At 42.1% G+C, this 11,776-nt stretch overlaps 1 protein-coding gene across 1 annotated transcript in view; it reads left to right on the forward strand.

The window, feature by feature from the left end:
* The window catches only part of LOC141259390 (cytochrome P450 2J2-like), a 155,980-nt gene extending 146,438 nt beyond the window's left edge, over positions 1 to 9,542 (forward strand). Inside the window, exons 8-10 of the mRNA XM_073675298.1 lie at positions 4,879 to 5,066; positions 6,548 to 6,689; positions 9,218 to 9,542. Of these exons, the coding sequence (XP_073531399.1) occupies positions 4,879 to 5,066; positions 6,548 to 6,689; positions 9,218 to 9,396 (509 nt within the window). The 3' untranslated portion in view covers positions 9,397 to 9,542. The remainder of the gene's footprint in view (positions 1 to 4,878; positions 5,067 to 6,547; positions 6,690 to 9,217) is intronic.
* Positions 9,543 to 11,776: the final 2,234 nt, after the last annotated feature.

Here is an 11,776-nt window from a genome sequence, read left to right on the forward strand (position 1 = left end):
AGCTCTGATGCGAGGCGAGCTCCCACACATACCATGCCTGGCCCATGTGCTTAACCTTGTGGTTCATCAGTTTATCAAAACCTACCCGGATCTGCCTGATCTGTCAAAGTACGCCGTGTGTGTGCCGACAGCTTCCGCTGCCCTTTCCATGCTTTAGCAGCGTTTGCAGCTTCAGCTCACCGACTGGTGTGCGATGTCCCCACGCATTGGAACTCTACATTGCAGATGTTGGGAAGGATTTGTGAGCAGAAGAGGGTAGTTGTTGACTACCAGCATCAACAAGGCCATCGGTATTCAGGTCAGACTCCACACATAAAACCTCAGGAGTGGACATGTATGATAGACATCTGTACCATCCTCCAAAACTTTGAGGTCTCCACCAAGATGGTGAGCGGTGAGGGCTCGATAATTAGCGTCACCATCCCGCTTCCCTGTCTTCTGAAATGCTCTCTGCTCACAATTAAAGAGGATGCATTGCAGGCAGAGCACAATGAGATGGAGCAAGGAACCATACAGGGTGATTCCACACAGCCCAACCTCATCTCATTGCAACATGGATTGGGTGACAATGAGGAAGATGAGGAAAAGGAAGAACAGGAGATAGTTTCCTGCGCTATAGACTGTACTACCTGCACAACTGTCCCAGGATGAGGAGGAGAGCATGGTCAGTCATCACCTTGGTGAGGACACGGAAGTCTTGCCTGTTAGCTGTCTGGCACACATGGCTGAGTTTGTTACCCTACCTTTCCTGTGACCCTCGCGTTGTCCAAATTTTGGGTGACAGTCATTACTGGTTGGTGACACTTCTAGACCCACACTACAAGGAGAACTTTCTGTCTTTTATTCTCGTGCAGGACAGGCCTAATAAAATGGGGCAGTACCAGAATGCCCTTGTCGCGGAATTATTAAAAAAAAATTCCATCTGAAAACGCTGGCAGCAGAGGTCACAGTTTGTTGGACAACCAAGGAGTACAGGTGAGAGAGACACAAATCCAATCCAGCAGAGGCAGGGGAACATTTTCAAAGTTCTGGGACAGTTTTCTCAGACCCTCCCATTGCACAGGCCCTGAGGCGCGGGGTACTCTTACAAGGAGGGAAGAGTTTCGGAAGATGCTGAGGGAGTACCTTGCCGAGAGTACCAATATCCTCCATGATTCCTCTGTGCCTTATAATTATTGGGTATCCAAGCTGGACATGTGGCATGAACTGGCTCTCTACGCCTGGGAGATCATGGCCTGCCTTGCCACTAGCGTTTTGTCATTGCGGGTTTTAATGCCACTGGTGGAATTATAACAGATAGGCGCATCCGCCTGTCAACTGAAAATGCTGATAGGCTGACTTTTATAAAAATTAACAAGGGCTAGATTGGGCCAGATATCTCAATACCACTGAATGATAGCAGCAAAACAAAAACTCAAATACCGTGTTTTTTTTTTTTTTGTTTGTTTTTTTGGGGAGGTCTATTCCTATGCACATCTTCAAACCCAGACATGGGTATACGCTTCCTGATTTTGTCTATTTGCTCTTGTCCTCCTCCTTCTCCTCATCCTCATCCTCCCCCACCATATAATCACCATATCTACGTCTCTTGCAAGGGGCATTGGAGTTCCGGCAAATTTTTGCCAGCCGTTGCATTCACTGCATAGGCAAACAGTATGGGAGACTCACTTCCTAATAATGGGAACATTGTTATCAGGAGGCCCTCCCACCTCTACGTCTCTTGCGAGGGGCACTGGAGTTCCTCCAAATTTTTGGCAGCCGTTGCATTCACTGCATATGCAAGAACAGTATGGGAGACCCACTCCATTGTAATGGGAACATGTCGTTACTGTGGCCCAGCTCTGTGTCTTTAAACTGTTATTGGGGTTTTTCCCAAATTTTGGCAGCCGTTGGATTCACTGCATGGGCATTACCACTATAGGAGACCAACTCCTTTATAATGGGAACTTTTTTTTACTGAGACTCTCCTCTGTCTCTTCAAAGGGGTATTGAGGTGCGTCCAAATCTTTGGCAGCCCTTGTAGTCACTGCTTACGCAATAACAGTACAGGAGACCCACTTTTTAATAATGAGAACAACAAAGCATAGCAGACTGCTGGCCCTTTAAGAATAGTAAGGGCCGCCTGATGGCCCTATAAAGTCTTTTTGACTTTCAGAGTCTCTCCTTCATAAATGAAACTGGATGTGTCTGATGTGTCGCACACCACATGGCAAGATAAGGTAGTAAAATGTTAAAATGACATTTACTGGTGAATGTATTTTTCACCGTTGAAAGCAATGCAAAAACGCATCAAAAAAGATACATGTGAACATAGCCCAAGGTGTGGAGGAGCATTTTTGTTTTTGCTTATTTATTTTGCCTTATATACAGTTTTATGAAAAAGTTTGGCCACCCCTATTAATCTTAAGCTTAATGTTTTAGAAAAATTGGTGTTTTTGCAACAGCTATTTCAGTTTGATATATGTAATAACTGTTGGACACAGTAATGTTTCTGCCTTGAAATGAGGTTTATTGTACTTACAGAAAATGTGCAATCTGCATTCAAACAAAATTTGACAGGTGCATAAGTATGGGCACCTCACCAGAAAAGTGACATTAATATTTAGTAGATCCTCCTTTTGCAAAAATAACAGCCTCTAGTCGCTTCCTGTAGCTTTTAATGAGTTCCTGGATCTTGGATGAAGGTATTTTTGACCATTCCTCTTTACAAAACAATTCCAGTTCAGTTAAGTTTGATGGTCGCCGAGCATGGACAGCCCTCTTCAAATGATCCCACAGATGTTCAATGATATTCAGGTCTGGGGACTGGGATGGCCATTCCAGAACATTGTAATTGTTCCTCTGCATGAATGCCTGAGTAGATTTGGAGTGGTGTTTTGGATCATTGTCTTGCTGAAAGATCCATCCCCTGCGTAACTTCAACTTTATCACTGATTCTTGAACATTATTGTCAAGAATCTGCTGATACTGAGTGGAATCCATGCGTCCCTCAACTTTAACAAGATTCCCGGTGCCGGCAGTGGACACACAGCCCCAAAGCATGACGGAACCTCCACCAAATTTTACTGTGGGTAGCAAGTGTTTTTCTTGGAATGCTGTGTTTTTTTGACGCCATGCATAACGCCTTTTGGTATGACCAAACAACTCAATCTTGGTTTCATCAGTCCACAGGACCTTCTTCCAAAAAGAAATTGGCTTCTCCAAATGTGCTTTTGCATACCTTAGCCGACTGTTTGTGGCGTGCTTGCAGAAACGGCTTCTTTCGCATCACTCTCCCATACAGCATCTCCTTGTGCAAAGTGCGTTGTATAGTTGACCGATGCACAGTGACACCATCTGCAGCAAGTTGATGCTGCAGCCCTCTGGAGGTGGTCTGAGGATTGTCCTTGACTGATCTCACCATTCTTCTTCTCTGCCTTTCTGATGTTTTTCTTGGCCTGCCACTTCTGGCCTTAACAAGATCTGTCCCTGTGTTCTTCCATTTCCTTACTATGTTCCCCACAGTGGAAACTGACAGGTTAAATCTCTGAGACAGCTTTTTGTATCCTTCCCCTGAACTACTATGTTGAATAATCTTTGTTTTCAGATCATTTGACAGTTGTTTTGAGGAGCCCATGATGCCACTCTTCAGAGGAGATTCAAACAGGAGAACAACTTGCAAGTGGCCACTTTAAGTAGCTTTTCTCATGATTGCATACACCTGGCTATGAAGTTCAAAGCTCAATGAGGTTACAAAACCAAAAAAAGTGCTTTAGTAAGTCAGTAAAAAGTAGGTAGGAGTATTTAAAACAAGAAAATGATAAGGGTGCCCATACTTATGCACCTGTCAAATTTTGTTTGAATGCAGATTGCACATTTTCTGTTAGTACAATAAACCTCATTTCAAGGCAGAAACATTACTGTGTCCAACAGTTATTACATATATCAAACTGAAATAGCTGTTGCAAAAACACCAATTTTTATAAAACATTAAGCTTAAGTTTAATAGGGGTGCCCAAACTTTTTCATATAACTGTATGTGATTACCCTGGAAAGGATGTTCCTTAACATTTTTCCCAGGAAAATCCATTCTGGTTTCATTTTTGTATGTTTTATTGTGCGTCCATAAAAGTGGCGTAATACCTCTGACAACATTGTTGACAGCAGTGACCTGGGAGTCAGAGATGCTTCCATGGGTCTTCCCCATGCAGTTCCCATTTCATTTGAGCACTGTTCCCATTGATTTGAGCAATTTTTAGGCCCTCTGCAGATAACCGGTGGGGGCACTGGAAAAATGCTTGAGTTTCCCACAGGCTTGCATTGGGTTCATTGCTCGGACCGAGCACTCAAGCATTCAATTTGCTCCACCCAAGCAACGAGTACCCGAGCATTTTAGTGCTCGCTCATCACTAATGAATTGAGAACAGAGCACCAAGGAAAAAAGCCCTGCCCACATGCCCACCTAGGAGCACGAGCATCTCATTATTTCCAAACTGCAAAAACAAATTAAACAAGAACCACAAGATGTATTTCTTCAAACCAGGTATCATTTTAATCAGTGTAACAGAGCAAACCTAACAATGCCTGTAGTTTACTTAGCAAAATCCTGTTGATAGGTTTCCTTTAAGTAAGGATAGAGAGCAAGCTCATATCGTGGCCGATGCATTGTAAGATCAATGGGTCAAGCATGCATGTATGCAAACTTGAAGGATTTTTCATCAACACTCCTTCCATAAGTGGTGAACAGGAAAAGCGCAATACAGCAGGTCACCAGAAAAAAAAAGTCCATTCAAATATTGGTAATTTGCCTGAAATAAAAATTTGTTTAGGGAATAGTGACCATAAACTTGTGCCATGGTTTATTTTTGCCGCATCAAACATTCTGCTTTAATTTGACAGTGAAAGTCCAGAAGGAAATTGATGCCTTTGTTAAAAGAATTGAAAATATTCAATATGAAGACCGCATGAAAATGCCATACACCTATGCCGTAATTCATGAAGTACAGAGATTCTCTACTGTGGTTCCTTTAGGCCTGCCCAGGCAATGTACGCAAGATATTAAGCTGAATGATTATTCAATTAGAAAGGTAATTAAGTGAAAATTATAACAACTGTGAAAAAACACATAAATAAATTAAAGACTCTTATTGGAGAGAGAATGATTTGTATATTTTGCCTAGGCTATATTTGGCCGGGGGGGAAGGGATATTGGTCTGAGTACTGTCCATGTTAGGTCAGTTTTTTACACAGACAACACTCTGACTGGAAATATGTTTATGTGAACATACCCTTATATTTGGAGGTCTGAGTGTTACAGGTGTAATTTATGAATCTGTTTCTAAATTGAAAATTATCGAAGGACAATAAATAGTTTAGATAAAAACATGAAAAAAGTGAAAGTACACAAAGCTTTAAAGGGGTTTTCCATTTTCAGAAACCCTTCTTCCCCAGCGCAGTTTAACAGTGTTGGGTCTCTTCTGCTGCTCTTGGTGTCTGTTATTGTCTGCAGCGCTGACGTCACTGATTGGCTGCCGTCGATAATCGAAATCACAAACAGCAGCATGGACCCTGGGAGGGTAAGTGAAGCACAGTTTGTTATTTAAAACAAACTGAACCTTACTCACCCTCCCCGATGCAGAGCTGGGGGCTGCAGCATCGGGAGCATTAAAGCACAGTGCATTACTCGCCCTCCCCGGGTCCAACTCTGAGTCTCTGCCACTGCTCTCGCTATCTGTTATTGGCTGCAGCCAAAAAGTGATAGCAGTGCTGCAGATAAAAACAGACACCGGGAGAAACAGTGGAGTGTCAACGCTGGACACGGGGAGGGTGAATAATGCATAGGGTTTTTCAGTTTTTTTAAACTGCCATGGGGAAGGGATTCCAAAAGAGGCAAACCCCTTTAAAGGTTTGATTTCAATTATTTAGTGACATGTTCTTTACTAAGTATGCAAATGTAAAATGATCTAAACACCATAAAAAGCAGACTTAGCATGTACGCCCATAACACTCAGACCTCAAACAATTCAAGGATACTTTCAGATTAACATAATTTTAGCCTGATTGCGGTTCGTGTATAAAAAAAAAAAAAAAGGACCTCACATGAACAGCCCGCGGACCTATCTACTAGTGTACACAAGCTACTTTTCACATAGGCCTTTTTAAAATACAGTATATTTTATTAAAAAATAATATCTAGGTTTTCTTTATTAAAAATTCATGTCTGTTTGAGAAAACTTGATAAAAACTAATAAAACCTAATTATAGCACACATAGGAGCTATTAGGCAACTTTCCCAGTTTTGTGAATACAACATCTAGCTAATTATTTAGTGATGCATAGCCTAAGATAGGTTGATGATGACATCTATATGAGAAAATATTTGACTCTAAAATCTATCAAAATTAGAAAATTAAGGAAAAAAAATTATAAAGAGAAGTGACTGCGTAAATTTTTTAGCAGCCTACAGAAGAGGAAACCCAACAACTGAAGATTGAGTGATTGTTAGATACAATTGTTTTACAACATGCATTTACATCTTTAACATGTACAATGATTTCCATTCCTTTAGGGTACCATAATTATAGCTAACCTGTCTTCTGTAAACATGGACTCCAAGCAGTGGAAATTCCCAGATACGTTCAATCCATCAAACTTTTTGGATGAAGAAGGAAATTTTCAGGCCAATAAAGCATTCATACCATTTTCTGCAGGTAACTTAATACTGTCTCATAGTTTAAAACAAAACAGTGTGTATGGGACATTCCTTCAAAGATAGGATAGGTATTTCTTTTCATGATAAGATGCCTAATTCAATTGATTTATTTTTTAATTGTTGGATAAAGAGGTTGTCCGCTACTTTAACATTGATGACCTATCATTAGGCACCCTGGTAGATCAGCTGTCTTTGATGCCGGAAGTGCTCAGTTACTGAGCTGCTCAGTCTACTGATAGTCCTAAGGACAGGTCATCAATGTTAAAGTAGTGGACAGTCTCTTTAACTCTGGTTTTATCGAATTAACCTCACTATATTCTGCACTCTTAGCTACTAAATGGAAAGCGGGGGGGGGGTGGGGCTACTCCAGGTTCCCTGGTCACAAGTTCAAGACAGAAATGGGCGATCCAAAACCAACATTTATTTTAATCCTAAATTTCTGTCTTATTAATGTAATAATATAATCTCTTTTCTAATTCCCTATTGTCCCCTTACTACGTTTTCTAAGCCACCTACTCAATTTGATTTCCCTGGTTGCGCAGTGTGGAGCTTGGACTCACTTGCGCAGTGTTGAGCCGTAACGGCTCCCCAATCGACACAGCGCAAGCGCGAATCCCACTCGACACTGCACAAGCGCAGCTTCACAGTGCACAAGCGCGGGATTTTACAGAGGATTCCAGTGATGTTGGCGCAACCAGGGAAAATCAAATTTAAATATTTAAATATTAGTAACTTTTATTACCAAAATGTGATTTGTTCGCTTCCGCCTTAGGGCTCATAAGTAAGTTCATGTTATACATACAGTGGGGGAAATAAGTATTTGATCCCTTGCTGTTTTTGTAAGTTTGCCCACTGACAAAGACATGAACAGTCTATAATTTTAATTTTAAGGGTAGGTTAATTTTAACATTAAGAGATAGAATATTCAAAAAAAAAATACCAAGAAAATCACATTGTATAAATTAGATAATTTTTTTGCATTTTGCAGTGAGAAATAAGTATTTGATCCCTCTGGCAAACAACACTTAATACTTGGTGACAAAATCCTTGCTGGCAAGCACAGCAGTCAGACGGTTTTTGTAGTTGATGAGGTTTGCACACATGTCAGGAGGAATTTTGGTCCACTCCTCTTTGCAGATCATCTCTAAATCATTAAGGTTTTAAGGCTGTCACTTGGCAACTCGGAGCTGCAACTCCCTCCATAAGTTTTCTATGGGATTAAGGTCTGGAGACTGGCTAGGTCACTCCATGTCCTTAATGTGCTTGTTTTTGAGCCACTACTTTGTTGCCTTGGCTTTATGTTTTGGGTCATTGTCTTGCTGGAAGACCCAGCCACGACCCATCTTCAATGCTCTTACTGAGAGAAGGAGGTTGTTGGCCAAAATCTCGCAATACATCATGACCCCATCCATCTTCCCTTCAGTATGGTGCAGTCATGTCCCCTTTGCAGAAAAGCTCCCCCAAAGTATGTTTTCCCCACCATGCTTCACAGTTGGGATGATGTTTTTAGGGTTGTACTCATCCTTCTTCTTCCTCCAAACACGAGTTGAGTTAATGCCAAAGAGCTCAATTTTTGTCTCATCTAACCACAGTACCTTCTCCCAATAACTCACAGAATCATCCAGGTGTTCATTGGCAAACTTCAGACGAGCCTGCACATGTGCCTTCTTGAGCAGGGGGACCTTGCGGGTACTGCAGGATTTTAAACCTTTAAGGCGTAATGTGTTACCAATGGTTTTCTTGGTGACTGTGGTCCCAGCTGCCTGGAGATCATTAACAAATTCCCCTCGTGTAGTTTTATGCTGATCTCTCACCTTCCTCATGATCAAGGATACCCCACGAGGTGAGATTTTGCATGGTGCCCCAGATCGATGTTGATTGACAGTCATTTTGTATTTCTTCCATTTTCTTACTATTGCACCAACAGTTGTCTCCTTCTCACCCTGCGTCTTACTTATGGTTTTGTAGCCCATTCCAGCTTTGTGCAGGTCTATGATCTTGTCCCTGACATCCTTAGAAAGCTCTTTGGTCTTGCCCATGTTGTAGAGGTTAGAGTCTGACTGATTAATTGAGTCTGTGGACAGGAGTCTTTTACACAGGTGACTATGTAAGACAGCTGTCTTTAATGCAGGTAACGAGTATTAGGAGCGTCTAACTGGTCTGTAGGAGCCAGAACGCATAATGGTTTGTAGGGGACCAAATACTCATTTCTCACTGAAAAATGCAAAGAAAATTATCTAATTTATACAATGTGACTTTCTTGATTTTTTGGGGGGGGATATTCTCTCAATGTTAAAATTAACCATCCATTAAAATTATAGACTGTTCATGTCTTTGTCAGTGGGCAAACTTACAAAAACAGCAAGGGATCAAATGCTTATTTCCCCAACTGTATGTACAGATTTTAATTGTATGGAGCCTTAATGCAGTGCTCCTAAATGTAGCTTTTATTTTCATATAAAAAAATTACCTGATTAAGGTTGTTTTTGGTTTTTCATAAATCCTATTCATTCCATCTCTTGACAGGCCATCGCATGTGTATGGGAGAACAAATGGCCCGAATTGAGCTCTTTATATTCTTCACCAGCCTCATGAAAACCTTAAGCTTTCATCTTCCCCAAGGAGTGACTGAAGTTGACATGAGTGGAATTTTTGGAACTACATTTAAACCTCATCCATATCAAATCTGTGCTATCCCCCGTTAGCACAGTGCTATCACCCATTACATTTCTATGATTTTTTTTCCTTCACATATTGTTCATGTTCTCATGTCATAGATTGGTATATGTATATTTACTCTACTTTCTGTAAAACTACTGATAGGATGCAATCAACCATAACATTAAAGCCACCTGTCTCATATTGTGTGCTGTCAAAATGGCTCAAACTCATTGAGGCCTGGATCCACATGTAGAATGTCTGGGTAGTGTGAGACATGGAGAGTGAGCCCCTGTGAAAGGAAACTACATATTCAGGTTTAAAATAGCACTCCCATCATCCCACTCCCGCCAAAGACACCGGACGCACCGTACAGGAGACGGAGGGCCATCAGAAGGTGAGTATAATGTTTTTTTTTATTCTTTTTTAACAAGTACTATGGTAGCTGGGTCTGGAGGAGAATCTCATCTTCTCCAGACCCAGGTACCATCCGCGCATTGAATCGCTTAATATCCGCGTGTGCACATGTAGTCATGCGGATATTATGCGATTCAATGCAAGTCAATGGCAGCAATTATGCCGCGTTTCCGCAAAATTAATGGACGTGCTGCGGATTTTTCCGCAATGATAATCCTCAGCGGAAACTTGCGCAGCATGTGCATAGCACATGCGGATTATCATTGGGGACCATTGCAGACCTTCTTTGAGAAGCTGTAATGGGGTGGAATTAAATGTGCCATATGTTAAAGTGTCTGTACAAGCAGTGTACAACAGAGACTGACATCAAACAAAGTACAGCATTGCTTTCAGTTCCTTGATATTAAATTAAAATGGAGAATTTGGTTGGGGGGCTTGTGAAAGGGAGTCAAAAATCGACATACTAGCAGGATAAGCTGTGTTCCCTGTTTGGCAAAGTTTTCAATGAGCCGACTGCTGTCAATCACATGTCTGACAAGTAGGACCTACTTTGCTTCCTGCAGTGTCAACACTTCCCCATCTTTGCCAGTGCTCCCACTATTACAAATAGCTGAGGCAGCAGCGATTACAGTATATCTGACATAATGGGCCAGATGTTTTATCTGCTGCTCCACCAACCTAATCCACAGCAAAAAAAAATGCACTACATGAACAGCCAGTTCTAGTCATACCTGTCCTGAATTCTTTGGCAGCTACCATATGCCCCAAAGCCCTTTAGGCGAGCAGATTGAACTAGTGAAAAGAGCTAGCCCAGTGTGCCATAGGTGTAACTTTGTATCCAGAGTACTAATAGTGTCCAAAAGAATACCACACCAAGAATAGGCACAAAAAGAAATGGTTTTTGAATACTTTATTTTTCTTTCCTCATATCCAAAGTAAAAAAAAAATTGCACCGCAAGGTAAAGTATAGCAACATTTGCGATAATGTACCCTTCATCAGGACGTTCATACAAAAACAGTGGTAAGAAGAAAAATAAAAAGCACTCAAAAAACATTCCTTTTTGTGCCTATTCTTTGTGTGCTATTCCTTTATACACTATTCATTTTATGATGAATTAGGGAGTAATGTGAACTGCTCCAGTGGAATAAGGGCCCAATCTCTTCTTTGCGTCATAAGTTGGAGTTTGATCAACCCACGTTTTGATATATTGTAGTGTACTGTCAGACAGGATATTTTGAATGGCCAGTGGCTGTCACATCCAGCCATTCCAGAAGGGGCGGACAACTGACGGCTTGTTGGCCCTGTGCAAGAAATGTCTGGGCTCCTCTTCTTTTATGGCAACAAAGGTACAGATTATATATATTTTGTGTGTATATGTATATATATATACTAGCTATTGAACCCGTTCTACGCCTGGGTGGCGAGCATTTTTATTGGTATATGATCTCCCATGCTGGTATGTGCTGCCCCCCTCCTGGTATTTGTGCTGCCCCATCCTGTCCCCACCATCCTATCCCAGTATGCGTGGCTCCCCTCATCACCCCCCCCCCCAATTCTGGTATGCGTGGGTCCCCTCACCTAACAATCCTGGCATATGCATGGTCCCCTCACCACTTTCACACTGTACACACATACAAAAAAAACTAAACAGTTATACTCTCCTTTCTTCTCTGCACTCCAGCGTCCTGTTCGGCCTGAGGCCGGGGAGGAGTGTGGCGTTGGAGCACCGCGCTGTCTGGCGCCATTTTGCTGAAGACACACTGTAAATGTGTCTTCAGTAAAATGGCGCCGGAAAGCGCTGTGCGCACGCACCGAGCCGACGCCTCACTCCTGCTCCTGTCTCTGGCGAAGAGAGGCCGCGGCAACGCTCCTCCCGGTCAGGTAAGTATGCAAGTATGGCACCGGAGATCGCGGTGTGCGTTCAGTGTCTACGCATACCGCGATCTCCGGCGCCATACACCTCCTCTTACCTGTAACGGCTGGATGCCTACTTCTGTCTGGAGCCAGAC

The sequence above is a fragment of the Phyllobates terribilis genome, unplaced genomic scaffold (genome assembly GCF_046119375.1).
Source record: "Phyllobates terribilis strain yellow unplaced genomic scaffold, ASM4611937v1 Scaffold_3__8_contigs__length_932513732, whole genome shotgun sequence".
Classification (NCBI taxonomy): domain Eukaryota; kingdom Metazoa; phylum Chordata; class Amphibia; order Anura; family Dendrobatidae; genus Phyllobates; species Phyllobates terribilis.